This window comes from Onychostruthus taczanowskii, unplaced genomic scaffold (genome assembly GCF_017590055.1).
Source record: "Onychostruthus taczanowskii isolate IOZ18803 unplaced genomic scaffold, ASM1759005v1 scaffold32, whole genome shotgun sequence".
Classification (NCBI taxonomy): Eukaryota; Metazoa; Chordata; class Aves; order Passeriformes; family Passeridae; genus Onychostruthus; species Onychostruthus taczanowskii.
The window spans coordinates 4569805-4592575 of NW_024500572.1; the positions used below are offsets into that span (position 1 = coordinate 4569805).

At 52.0% G+C, this 22771-nt stretch overlaps 2 protein-coding genes across 2 annotated transcripts in view; both read left to right on the forward strand.

The window, feature by feature from the left end:
* Window positions 1-14949, forward strand: part of GRK3 (G protein-coupled receptor kinase 3) — a 60904-nt gene extending 45955 nt beyond the window's left edge. Inside the window, exons 14-21 of the mRNA XM_041410115.1 lie at window positions 894-960; window positions 1132-1232; window positions 2654-2720; window positions 3165-3260; window positions 5433-5595; window positions 6343-6479; window positions 7386-7499; window positions 8857-14949. Of these exons, the coding sequence (XP_041266049.1) occupies window positions 894-960; window positions 1132-1232; window positions 2654-2720; window positions 3165-3260; window positions 5433-5595; window positions 6343-6479; window positions 7386-7499; window positions 8857-9018 (907 nt within the window). The 3' untranslated portion in view covers window positions 9019-14949. The remainder of the gene's footprint in view (window positions 1-893; window positions 961-1131; window positions 1233-2653; window positions 2721-3164; window positions 3261-5432; window positions 5596-6342; window positions 6480-7385; window positions 7500-8856) is intronic.
* Window positions 14950-15770: 821 nt separating this feature from the next.
* The window catches only part of MYO18B (myosin XVIIIB), a 57851-nt gene continuing 50850 nt past the window's right edge, over window positions 15771-22771 (forward strand). The window contains 10 exon segments of the mRNA XM_041410408.1: window positions 15771-16072; window positions 16074-16186; window positions 17204-17265; window positions 17879-18034; window positions 18121-19449; window positions 19666-19732; window positions 19876-19988; window positions 20157-20333; window positions 21117-21315; window positions 22115-22257. Coding sequence (XP_041266342.1) covers window positions 16041-16072; window positions 16074-16186; window positions 17204-17265; window positions 17879-18034; window positions 18121-19449; window positions 19666-19732; window positions 19876-19988; window positions 20157-20333; window positions 21117-21315; window positions 22115-22257 — 2391 coding nt within the window. The 5' untranslated portion in view covers window positions 15771-16040.

The following is a 22771-nucleotide window of genomic DNA, read 5'->3' on the forward strand; positions in this document are numbered from 1 at the left end:
GCCTTCTTTCAGAGTACATGAGGCTGTGTGGGAGCCATTTACCTGTCATGCTGAAAAGAGAAAAATTGAAGTCCTGGTCCATCCATTGCATTCATCAATCAGAACATTTTTGAGAATAAAAGGAAAATAACTTGGGAGTAGCAGGTCTCTAGTTGAAACATGCTGGTACACTCTGCCATGTGGTAAGCCAGAATGCTTTAGAATAGCTAATTAATGAAATTGATAAGTGAGTAACATTTTGATTGTGAAAAACATCATCCCCTCAAGGTTTTAAAGAAAAGAAGCAGGGACTATATCCTAAATATAATCAAAATGTCTCTTACTGCAATACTGCTTCTTTCACGAAGGACTGTGTGATAAATCTCTAATGGGTCACAGTCTTCTGTAGCTTAGAGGAAAATTCAAATTCAAGCCAGAACTATAAAGCAGGAAAGGGATGAAGCTGATAATTTATAAGATAGCATCAGATGTCTTCCCAGTGGCTGATGCTGTGGGATCTGTGATCTCTTATCTCTTTACTCTCCACGATGGGGAATGGTGAGTTCAGTGGGTCATGCTCATCTTCCCTGTAGAAATCCTTGGATTTAATTCCCTGTGGGTGATGGCTGCTCGGGGTTTAATTGTTGGCTGAAAACTGTTCAGGTTTTTGGGAGATAGATGTAATTGGTGAGGCATTTGAAGCACCTCTTAAAGGCCAGATCACTGTTGAAGAATTACCCAACTTTCTACTCACCTTCCTGTGGGTCAGATTGCTCTGCAGGATGGGAGTGATGAGGAGGAAGGATGGGACTAACAGGATGCTCCACTCTTTCCTGGCATTGCCACAGCTGAAATACCCTGATATGCTGAGGCTTTACATTTATTTATTAGCATTCTTTTTCTTCTTTCCACAGGCACAGCCCTTTCAGGCAGCACAAAACCAAAGATAAGCACGAGATCGACCGGATGACGCTCACCGTGGTAAGGCCTGGCCCCAGTGACATTCCCATGTTCCCTGAGCTCCCATTTTCCCTAAAACTGGAACTGCCCACTCTGCTCTCCCAGAGAATTGTATCTGCACATAGAAGAGCTGTTTCCAAACACCAGCAGAGAAAATCATGGAATATCTCTTTGCATTTCCTTTCTCCACAGAACGTGGAGCTCCCAGATTCCTTTTCTCCCGAGCTGAAGTCCCTTCTGGAAGGGCTCCTGCAGAGGGATGTGAGCAAGAGGCTTGGATGCCAAGGAAGAAGGTAGGTGTTGTCTTCTCCTTGGACCTCTGCCTTGAAAAATTTCCATTTCTCTGTCAATGAGTGAAAATCTGCTTCCTGTTGTGAGGATTTTAATTTTGGAAAGAGAACATTAAAAAGTGCTGCTGCATGGAATTACATTTCAGATTCCTTCGGTTTGGACATGTTTTTTGGACAATTTCTGTCCTTAAAGCCTTTCCCTGAGTTCCCTGCAGTCATGCTTGCATTGGGTGGTGTTCTTACTTCTCATCCCTCGGTTGTTTTTCTGGTTTTGCCTGATCTGTTTTGGCATGAAATCATATGACTTGGACTCAGACATACTGATAGGAAAAATTTATTGCTTATATTGTATCTGTAATGATAGGAGCATATTACAAAAAAAAACCCCAAACAAACAACAATCCAAAAAACAATCCCAAAACCACCAAGCAAAAAGCTGGAATGGGAGTATTGCTGGTGCTGCCTGTCACTTGATTATTCTGAGGAAAAGAGCTTTTGTTTTATTTCTTCACTACAAAACACTTCTTGCTCCTGCCAGGCTCACTTTGCTTGTAGCTGTTCATGAAATTGTTACCTCCTGCTTAAAAAGCCAGTGTGAGACTGAGAGAGAAAGGGAGAGGAGTAAACAACTGTTGAGAAACCACTGGGATGTGTGATAACAGGTAGATGGTCACACCTGAGCCTGGGGCTGGCTCCAGTTCCAGTGGGAGATTCAGAGGATTTTTGTTTTGGAGCCCTCTTTGATAATGACCTGAGATTGCTTTTCCCTGGGAGATAACAAGAGTAGTTGATTATTTTCCCATAAAATTTGTATAATGTGAAATGGTGTGGAGTCGTCTGGTTATTTACAAGCAGTGATGGGGATCTGAGTCAGAGCAGTGTTTGGGGTCTGACCCAGATCCATGTTTGGGATCTGACTCAGAGCAGTGTTTGGGATCTGTGTTTGGGATCTGACCTAGATCATGTTTGGGATCTGACCCAGATCCATGTTTGGGATCTGACTCAGAGCAGTGTTTGGGATCTGTGTTTGGGATCTGACCCAGATCCACGTTTGGGATCTGACTCAGAGCAATGTTTGGGATCTGACTCAGAGCAGTGTTTGGGATCTGACCTGGATCAGTGTTTGGGATCTGACCCAGAGCAGTGTTGGGATCTGACACAGAGGAACATTGTTTGCAGTTGGAAATGATGGAGTGCCATCAGGAGTTCTTGCCTGCCAGCCCTAGAGCACTGTTCCAAGTGTTTCCACATGAAAATATTCTCTCCTCTTGTTTACTGAGGAATTCTTATATTTTATTTGGCAAAAAAGAGCATTTCCCTGATGTTCTCAAGTGATAGAAATGTGACCTGTGAGGGCTTTTTATTCCTTGAATACACTTGAAAAGTTCCTTCATTTATTGACTTCAGTCACTTCTGTTTTGCAGCGCACAAGAAGTAAAGGAACATCCTTTCTTCAAAGGCATTGATTGGCAGCAAGTCTATTTACAGAAGGTAAAGGATAGACAGTAATTTTACTGACTTGGTAAAGCAGTAAAAGGAAAATAAACCCAAACAGGTACTGAACATAAAACTTGAGGGTCACAGTGCCCAGCACAAGTGCTCACTCACACAAATACAAGGAGGGTTGTTGATGAATATTTGAATATTCATTACTACAGATCTTCCTGATTGTTAGGAGTAAATAATATTTCCAGGCTCAAATGACTGCATGTTTCCTTTCCTTTGCTGTCTCTAAACTGGGGAGTTTTATCCCCAGATTTTTGAAGGAGCTCTAATTAAAAGAAGTGCCAGCAATTTTGCACTGAAGTTTAATTCCAAGGGAGGCACTCTGGCACAGTCAGGTGTAATCTGTGCAAAAATTACAAAGGGTTTGCATGACTACAGTTAAATAATACCCACGAATTTGTCTTTAATGATGCTGATTTCAATTTCTAGTACCCTCCCCCCCTGATTCCTCCCCGGGGAGAAGTCAATGCAGCAGATGCTTTTGATATTGGCTCCTTTGATGAAGAGGACACTAAAGGCATTAAGGTACCCAACTCTCAGTGCTGCAGGGTGGCACTGGGACTGCTGTGCTTGGCTTTCCGTGTGTGTGTGGCATTCCTTTGCTTCGGGGCTCTGGATGTGCAAGGAATTCCTTCAGGCTGGGAGAATCAATCCATGCTGGTACCTTGGGCTGGTCCCCTGTTTGTTGTTGCTTTACAAGTCCTTAAGTTTTTAGGTTCACTGGAATCTACTTTCTTAGCAAAAGTTTTATGTGGTAAAGGAAATGTTTCAAGTGTTCAGGAAAGAATTGGGAGAGCCTCAGTTTTTTTAAGAGTACCTTATGGTTTGTGTGGTTAAAAGTTGGGATTTATTTCTGGTAGCTTGGAAAAATGGAGTTAAACCTTATTTTAATAATTGAGTGGTCAGAGAGTGCTGGGGAAAAATCTTAAAAATGACAAACTGTGTTAATAGTAGCAATGTCCTAAATTAGAAAAGTGGTAAAAGAAATTTTCAGGTTCTGATATTAGCCAAAATGTAATGAAAATAATATAAATTATATTAAAAAATAGAGAAGTTAGAGTTGCTGGCCCCTTTGGGACTCACATGAAGGGGGTGACCCCCCTGTGAATTCCTCCACTCTCTGAAATTTCTCTGGGACTTTGGGGCAGCAGGGCTTGGGTCAGTGCCCTTCATTGTTTTCATCACCCATTTCTGCAGTAGAACAGATCTCATTCTTGTTCTTACAGAAGTGAGTCAGGAGGGAAACTAATTGTTCTAAACTTTATAAGGAAAAAGCCCCATTAAGTACTCAGTGAGCCTAAAAGGGAGCTCGTCTGTCAGTGTCACCTGCTGTGGTGACAGAAGTTGGCACAGAAAAGTGCAGAGAGCCCAGGATGTTCTTTATCCCAGAAAATTCCACATCTTCAGCATCAATGTTAGCCTGGCAGGATTCCAGCCTGCTGTGATTCTGCAATGCCAGGATTCAGAGGAACATTTTGCAAGGAAGAGCCCAGGGAGTCTTTTGATTTTTTGAGGGGCTCAGAGATTCTCAATAACACGATTTAGTGAGAGCTCCTCTCATCGAATGTGAATCACCAGCAGGTCAGTGCTGTGTCATCTCCAGTTTGATCTCAGAATCTCATAGCTCAGGCTGCCCAGGGGATAAATTTACCCTTGGGAGTGAGTCAGGGAGGGACAGCACAGCCCCCCTGGGTGTCACAGGCTTCCAGAGGGGACAGGAGGATTCCTGCCTGAGTCAGCTGCCAGCCAAGGTGCCAGGAGTCCTCTCTGCCCTGGGCACCACAGTTTGAGCCCTTTGCTCTCCTCCCTGCTCCCTGGGGTTGAATTTATTCTGCAGAGTGTCCTGTGGCCCCCAGAAGAGCATGTGAGCTTTGGGGTTATGAGGGGGGAGCCCTTAGGGAGTGCCTGTGGTTGTTCCCCCTTCCTTGGGTGCTGCAGGGGGATCTTCTGGGTGTGTATTTTCCTGCTGGATATAGCATGGATTTCTGAAAAGGAGGAGAATATCTATTCCAGGAGTGCCTGGCCTGACTGCAGCAGGAGAATTAAGCTGCTCCTGCAGCTGTTGGTGCTGCATCCACACAGCTTTGAACTCCTCCAGGGATGGGCACTCCCCCACTGCCCTGCTCAGTTCTGGGAAACCCTTTTGGTGAAGGAATTTTTCTCCTGATTTTCTTCAGTGCAATTCAATTTAAGCACTCAAAGGATTAGTGGAGAAAATAATCCTTCTACCAGTAAAACTGAGATCTGCAGCACATGCTGATGAATTCTGAGGGTTGATTATAAGAATATAAAGCTGAGCTGGGGAAGGCATTGCTGTGGAAAAGGTATCTTTGCACTTATTCATGGAGTTTTTGGGCTGGGGAAGTTTTTGTGCAACAAAGTTAAGAATAGTGCTGCTTACATTGGAGTAATTATTTAAATGTGTAGAGAGCATTATGGGGCAGTGTTGAGTGAGGATTTTGTAGCTATCAAACCAAACAAGTTTTGAGCAGGTGGCCTATTCTCTGCACATAAATTAATATCTTTGCTTAAATTAGTGTCTGTGCTTCTCTTGCTTGCATCTGTTTGTTTTGTGAAGGTTTGAGTTCAATCCATCATGTCAAATAATACTGTTGCATGGGTAACTATTAACTGTTGGGGATAAGAGTAGTGAAAGTTATTAAAATGTTGGGTTTTTTGTTGTTTTTGTCTTGCAAGTTGCTTGATAGTGACCAGGAGTTATATAAGAACTTCCCTCTGGTAATATCGGAGCGTTGGCAGCAAGAAGTAGCAGAAACTGTTTATGATGCAGTAAATGCAGACACAGATAAAATTGAGGCCAGAAAAAGGGCTAAAAATAAGCAGCTTGGCCACGAGGAAGGTAATCTGTCCTTACACTTCTCTCATCTTTTGCTGCTAGGTAGTAATTCCTGGGTTTGGAGTTCTCCCGTTGCTGTCATTCCCAGGAATCGTTAGGATTTGTTTAATCGCTGTCGTGTTGCTTAAGATGTTTCTTAATGTTTTGAAATGCTGAATGATGACATCAGGCTTTGGAAGGAGATTCATGGAATCATAGAGTCCTGGAATGGTTTGGGTTGGAAAGGATCTTAAAGCCCATCCAGTTCCACCCCACTGCCATGGGCAGGGACACCTTCCACCATCCCAGGATGCTCCAAGTCCTGTCCAGCCTGCCCTTGGACACTTCCAGGGATCCAGGGGCAGCCACAGCTTCTCTGGGCACCCTGTGCCAGGGCCTCCCCACCTTCCCAGTCTGTAGGGTTTGATTTCCTGCCCAGGAGCTGGGAAGGGCCCCAGGAGGTTCTGCACAGCAAACTGCAGCTTGCACGGGGGTGCTGCATCAAACCCCCAAACTCTGGAGAGCAACGTTCAGCGCTTTAAAAACTTCCTCCAGTGAGATGCTTCTTTAAGAGCCAAGTCCTGCCCGTGTTCCCTGCTCTGCAGCCACAGCAGCTGTGTGGTCAGGGCAGAGCTGGGGCTGTGTGTGTGATCTGAACCTGCTGAGGGCACGGCAGGTCCGGGGCTCCGTCCCCTTGGCACAGAGCTCTCTCAGCATGCTTTCAGCTGCACCTCCTGTAGCTTTGCTAACTAGCATCTCCTCTTGGTTTAGATTATGCCCTGGGGAAGGACTGTATCATGCATGGCTACATGCTCAAGCTGGGGAACCCCTTCCTGACTCAGTGGCAGCGGCGTTACTTTTACCTCTTCCCCAACCGGCTGGAGTGGCGAGGAGAAGGAGAGTCCCGGGTGAGTGAGGGGCCCTGGGAGCTCTGCTGAGGGCAGGTGGAGCTGGGACACACCTGGAGTGCCCAGGGGTTCTCCTGGGGAAGGAGCTTTCTCTGAGTAAAAGCCCATTTGAGTATCCTCTCTCCTGTCTCACTGTAGTTAATGCATAGCTTACGCTGCGCACAGGAGACTTAAAGTTGACTTGAGAAACCTGTTTGTTTTGTTGTGTTTTTTAAAGGATTTTGGTAGTTGATGGTGTTGTTTTTCATTTAGGACCTCTGGACTATTTATACAAAAAAACACAAACTGGTAAGGTGATGAATGCTATAGCATTTTATTTCCAAGAAAATGCTATAGTGGCTGTAGTGTAGCCCAGCTGTGCTCATGTACAGGGCAGATAATTTGTATATTTAAATTAAGGAAGTGTTTGGAATTTAAGACATTGTGTACTCTGCAGTCCATAGGGAGAGTTTTCCTGCACACTGCTGTGTATGTCCTCTTTGTAAGTATTCAGTGCTGAAATATTCCCTTTCAGCTCTTTGAAGTAGTGAAATTGCCTTTTTTTTGGGTAATAACAGTAATGCTTGAAAAATGTATCAAATTATATGCAGCTCTTGAGGGAAAATAGTGAATATTCTGTTTGCAGACACACCTATTTGTAGATTCTTATTTCATGCTGTCATTACTGGCTTTCAGAACTGATATTTTGTTGTCACTATTGAAGCAACAAAGCCCCTTGTAAATCTCTCTCTTACCTTACTGTCTATCTTTAGTTCATGACCCAGCCTTCAGAAATAAATGTGTAATGACATTTAATGTTCATCACTTAATTCATGTGGATAGTCCAGGAAAATGAGATAGTGGCTTTATTTGATGGGCAACAGCATTTTTTTCAATTAATTCTCTGCTCTTTTGCAAATGCTGCAGCAAAACCTGCTGACAATGGAACAAATAGTATCTGTTGAAGAAACACAAATTAAAGATAAGAAATGCATCTTACTGAGAATTAAAGGAGGAAAACAGTTTGTCCTACAATGTGAGGTAAGACTTGATAACTTGATCAGATTGTTTTGCATATGATAAACAATTGACACGTTTTTCTGCTCATCCTGTTGCATGTTAACTAAGGCACTCGGTAAAGCAGAGCTGAAATGTTTATCACCCTTGAGTTTTGAAAACAGGAGACCTGCAGCTTGTCATGGATTTCAGTGGTATTTGGGACAAAATGAGTTTGGTTTATTAAATAGCTAAAAACTCCCAAACTTCTCAAGCTCCAAGGGCCTCGTTGGCTCATGTCTCACTGTGGGGAGCTGCTGGAGCTCATGTGTAGAAGTGGGAGTGCTCAAGTCTTCAAAACATTGTACCAGCTTTCATTGGGGTGATGGAAAATTGCACATGGGCAATACTCAAAGTTGTTAATTCCTTTGGAAAATTAAAATATCTTCCCTAAAGTGCTGACAGAGAATGTTGTAGATATTTTTGCCCCCGACGAAGGAGAGGAATGATGAGTAGGACTCCATTGATATCAGAAGGCTAATTAGTTACTTTATTATACTATATTATTCTATACTATATTACATCTAAACCGAATCTGCCAAGCACTCAGCTGCACTCCACTGCACAACATCTGGTGACTGTCAGCCTGCAGTCCTGACAAACACACACACCTGGATTCAATTGGTCAGTGAATCAAAACGCTCACACCAAAATCTAATTACCAATTCCCTTCAGGTAAACAATCTTCCATAATGCATTCCACTTGTGAACAACAAGAGGCACAGCAATTGAGATAAGAACTGTGTTTTCTTTCTCTGAGGTTCAGAGAATATGAAACCCAGAAATATTCTTGGGAAGAATTGTGCCTTGCTTTTTCTCTGTGGAGAGAAATGTGGCTACAAGAGAAGTCACCACGTAGGATGGAGTGCCAAACTGTTGCCACATTTCTCTTCATAGAGAAAAAGCAAGGCACAGTTCTTCCCAGGAATATTTTTGGGTTTCACATTCTGTGAACCTCAGAGAAAGAAAACATAATTCTTATCACTTGCTGTGCGTGTGCTGTGCCACAGTAGAATGCAATATGGAGATTGCTTGCCCAGAGTGAGGATGTTTTGTTCCCTTGGCCTGCCAGGGCCAAGTGTGTGTGTGTCACGAGAGAATCAGAGATGAGTGCAGTTCTGTGCAGTTGTGAGCAAGGGTGAGTGCAAGGCAGATTCAGTTTAGATGCAATGCATATAGCATAGTGTAATAAAGTAATTATTTAACCTTCTGCTGATGGAGTCAGACGCATCATTTTCTCTCCCTCACCCACGTCGGAGTCGCCCTCGTTTGGATAAATGGTGATCCCGACGTGATTCCAACACGCAGCCTTCACACCAAACCGCTTCTGTGTCTCTTGCAGAGCGACCCCGAGTTTGTTCAGTGGAAAAAGGAGCTGACAGAGGCTTTCACCGAGGCCCAGAGGTTGCTGCGCCGGGCTCCAAAGTTCCTCAATAAATCCCGCTCCACAGTGGTAGAGCTCTCGAAGCCCCCGCTCAGCCACAGGAACAGCAACGGGCTGTAGGAGACACCCACCACGTTCCCGCAGGGAGAGCTGCTTGGTGAACCTGCAGAGCGTCCCAGAATCCTTGCGAACGAATGACTTTGTGTGGTGCTGGAGGCGGGATGTGCCTGGAAGAGGAGGAGGAGTTCGATGTTTACAGCGTGGGATCACGTCAGGACTCTGCCTGCGGCGGCGGGGGGACCCTGCCCCGGCAGCGCCGGAGGTCACCAAGCCCAGAGGCTGCTCCTTGCTCCCCACTCCCGGCGGGGCCCGCCCGAGCTCCGTCCCTCTGGAACTACTGATGGAAGGAAGAGGCTTTGTCCCTGCCGTGCCCTGGCTGGCGGAGTGGCGCGGGTGCTGCTGGCTGGGTGACGCTCCCGCGGTGACACCGACGGACCGTGGTGGGTGCCCCCCTCACTCTGTGGTGTTGCCGTGTCCTTCCCGACCATTACTGCTGACTCTCTGATAACCTTGCTCCATACTGCTGATGATCAACAGTGTGACTCTGATGCACTTCAAAGTACTGAATTCTAACTGTCCTGTGGTTTAAATGTTATTGCTACTTCATGGGAGCGTTGAACTCGAATTATTCCCTGGGTTTGTTGTACTCACTAATAGTAGCTACCACCGTTTTGCTTCTTCTACGTATATGCAGTACTATAACTGACACAATAGAGTAATAATTGGTGAAGAGGAATTTATGGTAGCTTCATCTAGTGCTCTGTTGTATAAATTGACTATTTTAGCACAGTTTTTAAAGAGCAGATTCCTTTTGACAAGTTTACAGTGAACATAAAAGACAGTTCTTTTCCATTTCAGGTCAACTGCACTTTTTAAAAAATTAAAAAGAAATTATTTAAATCCAGTGCATTCTAGAGCGTGTGCTGGGTGCCGGTGTGTGTGGGTACCTCGGTACGTATCCCGGATCACTCCTCAGTCCTGGGACTTGGGATCCTCCCCTGCTGTACACAGGTGTGTTCCCATAGCATAGAAATCCCCAGAAATAAATCCCCAGGTCCCCCTGGAGCCCGGCCTGGGAGGTTCGTGCACATATCACAGCTCAGCTTGGGAAAGGATCTCTCATTTTCTGTTCTGAAGAGTTCAAACTGCCCACAGTGAAAGCAGTGTGAGAAAACTGAGCATGGATGAGCTGATCAAATGCCAGGTTTATGTTAATTCTACCTGAGGCATCAGGGTTGGAAAGTCTTGCTGAAGGAAAGATCTCATCCTGAGCTGTCCCACAGCTTCAAGCTGGGCCTTGCCCTGGGTGTTGTGGTGGTTTCCTAAGAGAGAGGTCAGGGCTGAACTTGAGCTGTTTTTCCAATTCAGTGAACAGCTTAGAGAAGATTTTTCTTCCCAGCCACAGAGGTACAACTCTCACAGTCCCTGAAGACAGTGGAGCTGTGCCTGTGTCAGTGGGAGTAGAAGTTGTGCGTGGTTTGTCGAGCGTGTGTGGCTGTCAGATCACCACAGAGTTTGGAGAAAAGTAGTAAAAGTGGTGGCTCTGTTTGCTTCTGCATGGGGACTGGGTTTGCTGCACAGCTTGTACAAACCCTGGCTGACCACCTGGGGCTGCACCAAAGGGAAAATGCATTCTGGAAAACACCCCCCTGAGAAAGTGGTTTCTTTCAATTATTTCCCCCCCCCCTATTTATTTTCCAAGTTATTTTGTGTAAACAGCACCAGCCTCTCTGTCATTCCTGTTGAGCATCTCAGCTCCTCTGTAAGGAGCAGTGTCAGAGGTGATTGGTCAAAGGTTGGACTTGGTGGTCTTGGAGGTCTTTTCTGACCTAAAATAATTCCATGATTCTTTGTGTGGTATTTAAAAAAACGTTTGGGATAAAAAAACGCCTCATCCCACTGGCTGTGGTTCAGCTTTCCCTACAATACCATGCAATGCTCATATTTTTCTCCTTGATTTAGAAAAAAGCCCTCAGATGGTGTTAAAACCTTCTCACAGTTCTTGTGTAACTTGTTTTTACTTTCTTAGTCCCTGCTCAGTCCCATTGTTCTCCTTCAGTTCTTTTCCATGGCTGGATTTCACTCTCATTCCCTGTCAGCAGATCCCGGTGCCGATGTCAGTGAGGGAGGAGCAGCTCATCACCTGGGAAATTGTGCCTCAAACCCAGAGATTTTATATGAAATGAAGGCTGTATATTGTCTTAGGGAAATACATTTATTTTGAAATGTGATGGAGTTGGGATGGCCCTGGAATACTCTCATTATTGTGATTCTTGCTGCTCCGTCCACCCTCCAGTGGGAGGGGCAGGAAAAGATTTGGATTTCTTTAGCCAGCTGTGATTTATTGACAATTGAAAACAGCTTTATTTTTGTGACTTGTATCTAACTGTGCAGCTAGGAGAGGAGAGGTTATCACAGTGACAAACCCCTGGATGAAGGTGGGATCCCAGTAAGAGATGGGGCTCTGTGGAAGTGACTGGATGTGTTGGTGTGGAGGGAGACCTGGAATTGCACCCTCCAAACCAAAAAATCCTGGATACTGCCACAGACTGCTCCTTCCTGGTGTAGGAACCAGAGTCTCTGAAGTTTTTGTTTTGGACAAAGATTCCTGGTAGTGTTAATTTGTGGGAGGGTCTTTGGTGCGTGTTTAGGATTCCTCGTTTATTTGCTAATTATTTTGCAAATTCATGAAACTGTTAAAGGAGCATTTACTGTGGGGTGTTTTTTGTGTTTGTTTTTTTTTTTCCAAGCCTTCATCCAGGTGTTGGCCATCCACTTCTCCCAGTGTAAATCTTCTTCCTCTTAGTTGTGTTTGAGCTTTCTGTGTTCTTGTCCCTGGTCCAGCAGAGCCTCGGCTGCAGGCTCACGGGTTCTTCCCAAAGTGCTGCTGTGAGAGAAGCTGGAGTAATGCTGGAGTGGATCCAGCTGGGATTGACATTCCTGGTATGTTCCCCCACCCCCCAGCAGGCTTCAAAAAATCTTGGAGCAGGCTAATAATAGCTGGAAGTGTGTCTGGGAAGGGAAGCCTGGCAGGTAGGGAGAGAGCAGCTTTGGGGATAGACCTTGGCTTAGTCACATCCGAGTTTTCCTGAATTTCTTGGGGCTGCCCTGAGCAGAGACAGGAATTGGACTCTGATGATCCTTTTGGATCCCTTCCAACTCAGGATATTCCACGATTCTGTGATTCAGCACCTCCCCTTTAGCAACCCAGTGGAAGATTTTCCTCTCCCGCTTCTATCAAGGGGGGAAAACCCAAAAATTAAATTGTGAGGTTGGGTTTGGCTTCGAGATAAATCAGCTGTCTGCAGCCCAGTGTGGAGGTGGTGGAAACACAGGTTTGTGCTAAAAAAGACTTGTTTTGGTTGTGATCCTGCCCACAGTGGCCGCTGGGGCCCGGAGGAGCTCTCGGGGTCGATGCTCCCTGAGCAGCACCAGCCCGGCATCGTCATTCCTGGGCTTTGCAGGGAATCAGCTCATGAGGAGTGAAATCCCTGGAGCTCTGAGTTGCTCTTTCCCTGGCAGCTGGCCAGCTTTAGGACCAGGTTCCTTGATCCCGTGTCCATCTCCGTGTCCCACGGCGGTGTCACCGCCCAGCACGTGGCAGTGACACGGCTCCTCCTCCTCTGAGGTGTTTGCTCCCGAAATATCCCCAGGGGAAGGACTGTTTGAAGTGTACAGTAGACAATAAATAATTCTAGGTTGTGTTGATTAATATAAGGAATGAGTCAGTTCTGCAAGTTAAAGAAAATCTGAAAAGCGTATTTTGACAAAGCATAGTATTAATTTTAATATTGTAAAAAAAAAAAAAGAAAAGGAAAATATCTAAAGTATACAGAGAAAAGATGTATATCCAAATGTCTGAGGAGTTTCAAGATAATCTACTTTTGTTTCCTGTTGGTTTCTATTCCATGGTGTACATATTGTGTGGATGGAACATCGGCTGTTTTAATACTATTGTTAAATTGTATTTTTATTTTGTGTTAAACTAATCATCACAGACTCAGCTTTATTTTGTTTATGTAAAGGTTGCTATGCTCTGTAGGTATAAACCCGAGAATTCTATTTTAACAGAAAAAGCATTTTATATTATTTATTAAATACATGTTTCTCCAACTTCTGACATTCCACAGAATTTCTGCTCCGTTTATGTATGGAAGTGGCAGCTCCTTTCAAGCAGGATCAGCCAGCTTTATTCTGTTTTTCATGACAAAGTAGGATAGATTCCCTGAGGCTGTGCATCCCTTCTCTCCCTGCACAGGGACTCCAGGCTCTATCAGGACCATCTCAGGTGGCTCCTGAATGGAGAAACACCTGGAAAAATCCTACAAATCCACCCCTCAGTGGGATATTTCCACATTTCTCCTTTATCCCTCAGCATTCTCAGAGCAAGTGTTTATTCACTGGAGTCTGTGCCGAGTTAAAGAGAATCAATGACCTGAATTGGGGCAAGGAGTCAGCGTGGTGTTTGATCCAGCCCAGCCATCAGGGAATTGCAGAGCTCTGTCATTCCCAGGGGAAGGAGCGAGTGGAGGGAGAGCCTGGACACGGGGCTGGGCTCAGGACCCACAGTGTCCTCACTGGAGATGGGTTTGGTGTTTTGGGGGATCACTTGATCCTTAAAAGCAGGATCCTGAGGCAGGAGCAGTGCTAGATCACTGTCCGAGGGCCAGGGCAGGACTCTGCTTGGTGTCACATCTCAGGGGGGTGGTGGCCACCAGGGACTCTGCAGGGATTGTCCCTGGACTGTGGGGAGGGTGACACCAGGCAGGAGCCCTCTGTGGTGCCATCTCTCCAGCAGCAGCCTCTGCTGGGCACATCTGGGCACATCTGCAGAGCCAACCCCAGCACCTCTGTCCCCAGTGAGGTACAGAAATAGCCCTAAATTTATCAGGTTGCTCAGTTCCTAAAAATAATTCCATTGTGAGCCTGGCCTGTGCAGTTTGAGGAGTGCTTGAGGTATAAAATTGTGTGCTCTCAGTTTCCACGGTGGTGGGGCTGGAGTCTGTGCTGGTCAGGGCTGATCCCCGTGGCATTTCTGGGTGAAAAGTGGCATTTTCCATTGCCACATTTCCATTGCCGCACTGCTGCTGAAGTTCTCTCTGTGCTGAGGGGCTGCCTGGGGCAGGGAGGGATCCCTTCTGTGCTCCCCAGAGCAGTCTCTGCCTTTTTTCCCTGTTTCCCTCTCTGATCCAGATGGATTTTGGGGTGAGCTGTAGCCCAAGCTGTTCCTGGAGGGAGTGGGGAGCTGGCAGTGCTGGTGGCATTGTGGCTCTTTAGTGTCACCCCTGGAAAGGTGCCGTGGTGGGGACAGTGCTGCTGGCCTGGGGTGTGTCCAGGCAGGGATTTGGCAGAGAACCTGGGGACAGCTGCAGGAAGGTGGCTTTGTCCAGGGCCAGGTTGGTCTGGGTTTGTGTGACACGCTGTGTTTCCAGGCTGGAAAAGGAGATGGGCTGAGGTATGGGAGGTATCTCCTCAGGGAAAGGGAGAGAGCAGCCAGTGGGTGAGATGGCACAAAAAATGTGTGTGAAAAACAGAATAAAGCAGGAGCATCCTCAGAGAGGAGATTTGTGAGCACTTCTAGTGCCTCTCTAGGTCCTTTAAAACAAAAAGGAGCAGATTCACACGAACAGCTACTCGCGATGAAGGAAATGATCGAAAGAGAACCTGTCCAAAATGTGTAATTAATGGTAAGCAAAGCCAGGATCTGTAAATAACTTTAGATATTGTATCGATGAGATCATTCCTTGTTTTATGTACTTGGCTCTTTCCATATTTATTGTGGGGAGGAGGGTCCCATGAGCTGTGGCCTCGCTCCTCACGGACTGTCCCGGAGTTTACAGCCCCGTCGTGGCGGGTGTGCCACACTCGGTTCTTGCCGCCAGTATTTTTTTAACGGATTATTTTGGCACAGCTAAGCTGCTTCTGTGTGTTGGTCAGTACAACTGCTCTCCTACCAGACCAGACCCAAATAAAAACCGTCCTTTGCGTGTGTGCTGGTGTCCTGTTCTTTCCGTGTCACCCGTTCCTTCCCGCACCGACCGTGAGGCTGTACTGGGCTGTACTGGGATGTACTGGGATCTACTGGCTAAACCCCACTGATTCCTTCCCGCACTGACCGTGAGGCTGTACGGGCTGTACTGGGATGTACTGGGATCTACTGGCTGGACCCCACTGCCCCATGCACAGGTAAGTCCCTTCCCCCCAGCCCTGTGCATGGTGTGTTTGTCCTGGATTTTCCAAGGGACACCCCAGCGGTGTCCTGCAGGTGAGACGTGCTGGCTGTGCCAGGAGGGACTGGGAGGTGTGTGACAGGTGACCAAGGGTGGCTTTCCACCAACAGTGGCCAGGCTGCACTACCACCTGGGAAGGATCATGGAAACCACATCCTTGTGCTGTTCCCAGGTGGGTTTGGAGTTGGTGAGATGCTCAGCCAACCCTCAGTCTCCTGCCAGGGGACTCCAGACTGACAATCCTGCTTCCTTTCTTACTAGCAGAGCCATTCTGGCAGAGGGTGCCGGTGCCCTGGGTGTGTCCCTGGAGCTTTTGGGTCAGACATTGCCCCTGTGCCGCTGGACTTGTCCTGAGCAGGTGACATGCTCCCTGACTGGCTGTTGGGAGCTGGGACATGTGGGACACAGGTCCTGCTGGGCCCTGGGGGGTCACCCTTTTCCCCATGTGGTCACCACGTGTCCGCTGTGCTGCTCCCCTCCCACCTGCCCTGGCCGGGTGCTGACCACGCTGGTGTTGGTGCCAGGAGCTATTTTGAGCTCTGCTCCCAGGTCCTCCTCCAGCTCGGCCCCATCTCAGGACTGGGGGAACTGGGGTGCACTGGGGAGCCCCGTGCTGGGCTCCCAGCCCAGGGTGTCCCCCTCGGGCAGCCCTAGGGTGCTCTGGGGGGCTCACACCCAACCACAGCGCTTCCCCCATTGCTTTGGGGTGCAGAGGTGTGCACCAAGGAGGGCACGGGTGACACACGTGTGCCAGCAGCTGTAGAAGCCAAGGAACAGGAGGGCCCCGCGGTGCCGCCGCCTCTCCCCAGCCGAGGCCCCGGTGCCACCGCCGCGGGTATTTTTAGCAGTGACATGTGTCACCTCAGCTGCCACCGCGGCGGGGGCGGGGGGAGGCTGCTGCTGACCCTCTCGGCGCTCCCCGCGCTGCCGCCGCCGCTCTCGGCTCGCCGGGATCCCGGTGCCGGTGTTGGGACATCGGCACCCACCGCCCCCACCAGGTACCGGCGCTCGGGGGGCCCCGGGCTGGGATTCTGTGGGTGCGCCGGGCAGGGGGCCCCTCGGCCTGGAGGGATATTTTTAGCTGGGAATGGATGGCCATAGCGGCAGCCCCGGCTCCGGGGGCGGCTTCCAGGCGCGGGGCTGTGCCGGGGAAAGAAACATGGCAGGGCAGCGATGGGAGCGGGGATGGGGACGGGGACGCTGCTCCCTGCCCCGTGCAAGGTGGTGGCTGGGGACCCCTCGATGGCCTCGGCTATGGCACACACCAGGGTGGCAGCGGGTCCCAAGTAAGGACCGATCCAAACACCCTCGGCCCGCCCGGGGCTGTGTCCTGAGCGGGAGGAGCGCGGTGCTGGTGGCGCTGGTCCCGCCGGTGCCTCTCTGGGTGCTCGCTCAAGGCACGTCCCCTCCGTGCCTCGGTTTCCCCGAGGAGGGTCCCTCTCCGGCCGGGGGTGACAATGCTCTGTGGTTCGCCCTCTCCGGGCTCTGCGGTGCCATCGGGGCAGTTCTCCGGGGGCAGCAGAGCCCGGCTGGGGGGACAGCGCGGGGACAGCGCCGGTCCCTGAGGGCACGTGGCGCTGGGGGCAGCCGCCCGGGAAGGCAAGTGACATTCCCAGCCCGCTCCTGGCCGCTCCTGCCCTTTACTGTACAAGGAGATGCGGCTGCCGGGGAGGCACAGCAGGGCCGGACGAGCCCCGACGCGCTCGGTGCATGAATGATCCCGACAGGTGAAACGGCGCTCAGCCCCGAGTGGGGCACGGATGGGCTCCTGCGGCCATCCCACCATCACCCCCATGCCGCCAGCCCTCTGTGCCACCACCTCCCCACGCTGCCCTGGTGGCTGCTGGTGGCCTCCCCGTCCCCCGCCGCGCCCCAGCGGTGCCGTGAGCTCAGGTGGGCAATGCCCGGCAAGGTCACGGTGCTGCCGACCTGGCACAACTCTGGGGCCAGCAGCAGCCCCTGGCTAACTCTCTCCTCTCTCTCTGCCCGGCGTGTCCCCACGTGTCTCTGCACAGCACCGTCCTGCCTCGCCGCCACCATGGCCATCTCCTCGCGCCTGGCGCTCTGGGAGCAGAAGGAAAGTCTCGGTCCCTGGTGGTGTTTTTGGGCTGGGTGCTCTGGCTGCCTGGGAGCTCAGTGCTGGGGGTGTCACTGCAGCAGCATCCCCACAGCTCCCTGTGCACTTCCTCGTGCTGTGTCCGGCCCCCCTGGCTCTGGGCTCGCTCACAGCCTGAGTGTTCTGGTTTGAGTGATTTTCGCCTGCCTGCGTGAGCCTGGCAAGGCAGGGCTTGATGCTGGTGCTGCTGTTGGAAAAGCTGTGGGGCTGGTTTTGCCCTGGGACCTGCAGGGCTGCATGTGGCTGCGGTGATGCTGGAGCTGCTTCTTGCCTGGTTGCAGCCAGGATGGTTCCTGCGATGGCCAAGCCCGGGCTGTTGGCACAGAGCAGAGCTGGCACAGAGCAGAGCTGGCAGCGCACGTGGGCTCCTGCTGTGCCAGCCCTCGGGGGCTGCACCAATCTGGGCGCTTCTCTCTGGGCTTTTCTTCTCGGTGCTTCTGCTCCCACAGCATCCCTGACGCAGCCTGGTGCCCCAGGGTCTCAGCAGGAGCAGGGTGCCCTGCTGCCACTAACAGGCTGTGCTGGCTCCTGTCCCTGTGCCTGCCCTGTGACCCAGCTCTGCTCCCAACCCCAGATTCGTGACGAGGACCGGGGGCCACCCCCGTCGGCACCCCCCCTGCTGCTGTCGGTCATCCCCGGCGGGTTCATCAAGCAGCTGGTGCGGGAGACCGAGCAGGAGGCCAAGGCGGCGCGGCGGAGGAAGGAGAGCAGGCTGGGCACCAAGGAGGAGGTGAGCACTGAGTGACAGCACCGGGCAGCTGGGTGTCCCCAGGTGTCCCCAGGTGTCACAGCAGGCTCCTCTCCTTTGCTTGGCAGCCCGCCGGGAAGGAGGGAGAGAGCCGAGCCGGGGACGGCCCCGCTGCCCGAGGAGGGGCGGCCAGCGAGGGGCCACTGCGGAACGGGCTGAAGGCAGAGGGGCAGGGCGGCGAGGGGGTCACGGCCCCCCCTCACAAGGAGCTGCCCCCTGTGCTGGGGACTGTCCCCAGCAAGACCCCGGCCCCTGCACCTGGCCCAGCAGCGCCTGCCCCCAAACTGGCAGAGACAGCTCCCAAAAAAGCAGAAACATCCCCCAAAACAGCAGCACCTGCCCCCAAACTGGTGGAGACACCCCCAAAAAGAGCAGAGACCCCCTGCAAACCAGCAGAGACATCGAAACCAGCAGAAACATCCCCCAAAACAGCAGAGGCTTCTTCCAAACCATCAGAGACCACCCCCAAAGCAGCAGAGACCCCTCACCCAGGGGCTCCCAAGGTGGGAAAGCTACCGTGGCTCAGGAAGAACCCCAAGGACACCTTCCTGGGGGGCAGCCCCCCAGCTCCAGCCCCTGCACCCGGCCAGGGCCCCCAGCGTGGCAGCAAAGTCCCAGTGAAGGAAGGGGACACACTCAAGGGGACAGTCCCTGAGAGCACCAAGAAGGAGAAGGGGACAATCCCTGAGAGCACCAAGAAGGAGAAAGGAACAATCCCTGAGAGCACCAAGAAGGAGAAGGGGACAATTCCTGAGAGCACCAAGAAGGAGAAGGGGACAATCCCTGAGAACAACAAAGAGAAGGGGACAATTCCTGAGAGCACCAAGAAGGAGAAAGGAACAATCCCTGAGAGCACCAAGAAGGAGAAGGGGACAATTCCTGAGAGCACCAAGAAGGAGAAGGGGACAATCCCTGAGAACAACAAAGAGAAGGGGACAGTCTCTGAGAGCACCAAGGAGAAGGGGACAGTCCCTGAGAGTAACAAGAAGGAGAAAGGGATACCCCTGAGGCACGAGGAGCGCCCAGCCAAGGTGAAAGCCCAGAGGGAGCTGTTGTCAGCCAGGAAAGAGCCAGAGAAGATGAAGAAAGATGTTGGAGGCAGCAAGAAGGAGCCAAGGGAGATCAAAAAGCCTGAAAAAGCCACAAACAAGTCAGAGGGTCTCAAGGGGGAGCCGGGAGGAATCCAAGAGAAGTCCACAGATGTGGAAAAAGATGTGGGGAAGGTGAAGGAAGAGTTGGGAAAGGGTAAAGAGATGGTGAAAGAGAGCAAAGGGATCGGCAAGAGCACAGACAAGGACCAGGCTAAAGAAACATCAGGAAGGAGCAGAGAGATGAGCAAGAGCATGGAAAAGGAGCAGGATAAAGAGGCATCGGGGGAGAGCACAGACAAGGACCAGGTGATGTGTCGGGGGTTATCTGGGTTTTGGAGCACTGGTGCATTTTCTGGTTTCATGCAGCTCCTCCCTTTCCCGTGGGCTGGGGCTGGTGGGAAGGTGACCCCAGGCCTGGATGGGCCAGGACTGTGGAAATGTCCCTGTCCGTGGGGCAAAGGCAGTTTGTTCAGCTCAGTTCTCCTCCTGCTCCTGCCCAATTCCCCTCTGTGCTCCCCCCAGGCTCCGAGGGACGTTTGGTACGAAGCAGGGAAGGTGTGGCTGATCCAGCAGGACGGGTTCACCCTCGGTAACTCTCCCTGCTCTGCCCTGGCTCGGGAGCACAGCCTGCTCCTGGTGCTGTGCCCCGCTGGGTCTGGCTGGGTTTGGCCCCTGGCACACCCCACACCAGCTCTGCCTGGGTTCCCCCACACTCACCAACCTCTCCTTCAGCCACACAGCTGAAACCAGACGTGGGGACACCGGAGCTGCCGGCGGGGAGGGTGAGGGTGCGCCGGGACGAGGATGGCACTGTCACCGAGGTGGACGAGGACAGCGTGCAGAGGGTGAGCCCCTTCCCCGGGCTGGGGGTGCAGGGACAGTGCCAGGGCACAATGAGGCTTCTGCAGCCATCTCCCTGGGCTGGCTGTGCCCAAGGTGTCGGGGTGCCAGCGGGTCTGGCACAGCCCTGCCACGACAGCAGAGCTCGAGGGGTCTCTCTCTCCCTTCCCCAGACCAACCCCCCCAGCCTGGACCAGGCCGAGGATCTGGCCACGCTCATCAGCCTCAACGAGTGCAGCGTCCTGAACACGCTGCGGCAGCGCTTCCGAGCCCGCCTGCCCTGCACCTACGCGGGGCCCAGCCTGGTGGCCATCGCCACCCGCCCCGAGCCCGCCGACGGCGCCGGGAAGGTGAGAGAAGGGACCTGGGACAGCGGGATCCCCCGTGGGAAGCGGCCACCAAGCCTCCTGGGGACAGTGGCGGAGGGCGACGGGCGCGGCGGGGCCGGCAGGTGGCACCGTGGGACTGTCACAGTGCGGGGACAGCCGGGGCCGGGGATGCTCAGGGGACCTTTGGAACCGGGGATGCTCTGAGGACATTTGGGACCGGGGATGCTCTGGGGACTTTTGGGACCGGGGATGCTCTGGGGACACTCGGGACCGGGGCTCTGGGGATATTCAGGACTACGGTTGCTCTGGGGACATTTGGGACAAGGGATGCTGTGGGGACGTTTGGGACCGGGGATGCTCTGGGGATATTCAGGACTATGGTTGCTCTGGAACACTCGGGACCAGGATTGCTCTGGGAACATTTGGGACTGAGGATGATCTGGGAACATTTGGGACTGGGGATGCTCTGGGAATATTTGGGACTGGGATGCCCTGGGGACATTTGTGACAGGGGATGCTGTGGGGTGTTTGGGACTGGGAATACTCTGGGGACATTTGGGGACTTGGGATGCCCTGGGAACACTCGGGACCAGGGATGTTTTTGGGAGGGGGATGCTCTGAAGATCCTGATGCAGGAATGCTCTGGGAGTGCTTGGTCTTGGGGCTGGGAGAGCTCTGAGGACTCAGACCCGGGAGGTTCTGCACCCTGGGGAGAAACCATCACCCTGAGTGCCAACACCTTCAGGATTTTCTCAGTGAGAAGCCTGTTTGGGATGTGCTCTCTCACCCTCTCCCTGCCTGCAGGTTCCCAGGGGGAAGCGGGACAACCTTCCCCCACACATCTGCTCGCTGGCACACAGAGCCTACAGGAACCTGCTGCTGCAGCGGCACGACCAGGCCATCATCCCCCTGGGGCACAGCGGGGCCGGCAGGACCCGGTGCTGCCAGAGAGCCCTGGAGTACCTGGTGGGCACGGCAGGCAGCCTGGACGGCAGGGTGACAGGTATGGGCAGGGGGAACGGTGTGGGCAGGAGGAACGGTGTGAGCAGGGTGACAGGTATGGGCAGGGTGTCAGGTGTGGGCAGGGTGTCAGGTATGGGCAGGGTGACAGGTGTGGGCAGGGTGACAGGCATGGGCAGGGATGGCACTGGGTGCTCCGTGCTGGGCAGAGGCAGCACACAGAGCCTGTGCAGGCTGGGGGCACACAGCCACACAAAAACACCTGGATTTGTGCTCCCTGGGATGGCTCCTAAGCAGCCAGTGAGGCTGGAGGACAACAGCCACACAAAAACCTGGATTTGTGCCCTCTGGGGTGGCTCCTAAGCAGCCTGTGCACGTTGGGGACACACAGACACAAAAACACCTGGGTTTGTGCCCCCTGGGGTGGCTCCTAAGCAGCCGGTGTGGCCTCGAGTGCCACTGTCCCCATCCCAGACTCAACAGATTTGCTGCTTGGATCAACAGCAGCGGGAGGGAATTACTCGAGTGACTCTTTCCCACCTGCTCGGGTTACTGGTGACGCTGCTCAGCAGGCAGTGGCTTCAGAGGGCAGGGTTGGATTTCGGAGCTCTCTCGGGTACACCCTGCTCTTGCAAAGGGCTGAGGGACGGCCTGGAACAGGCTGGGCAGGCTGGCACGTCCCCTTCCTGTCAGTGTACACCCGGTGTGGGATGCTGACCCCATGCCCGAGCAGTTCCCCAAGCTGGGACAGACCCCAGAGGAGCAGGCAGAGGTGAGGCAGGAGGAGACATCTCCTCCAGAGCTGTGGGGTGGCTCAGGGGGCTCTGCTGGTGCTTTTGCAGTGGAGAAGATCCAGGCCATGTTCACAGTCCTGGGAGCCTTTGGGTCGGTGACCACCAGCCACAGCAGCAGCTCCACGCGCTTCTCCATGGTCCTGTCGCTGGATTTCAGTGCCACTGGCCAGGTCACTGCTGCTCACCTGCAGGTACCTGTCACCTGCTGAGGTGGGAGGGCTGTGGCTGAAAATGGGGGTCCTTGGGGTGGGGATGAGCCCCCCCTGAGCTGCACTTCCCAGCCAGGCTGGGCACAAGGAGCGATGCTCTGCTCCCTGCTCTGCTCCCTGCTCCTCCTGAACCAGAGGTGCCCAAATGCCCCCAAAAGAGCAGAAGCTCTGTCAGCAGCATGGCAGGGTCGCCCAGCCTGTCCCTGTCCCTGGCAGGGAGCTCGGGGCAGTGCTGGGATGAAATGTTGATGAGGAAATGTATAATTCACCGTTTCATTAGCAGCACCTCAGCCGCCTGGAGCTGAGCCTCAGAGGGCTTTTATCACTGTCAGGGCTCTTATCAAAGGCTCTTTAATCAGAGCTGCCTGTGCCCCTGGGCCTTGTCTGAGGGAGGAGGGGGCTGGAGCCTTGTCTGCTCCTGGGGAGCACCAGGGCTTCCCGCTGCTGGCCCTGCTCTGCCCTGGCCACCCACGGGGAGCTTGTGCAGGAATGTCCC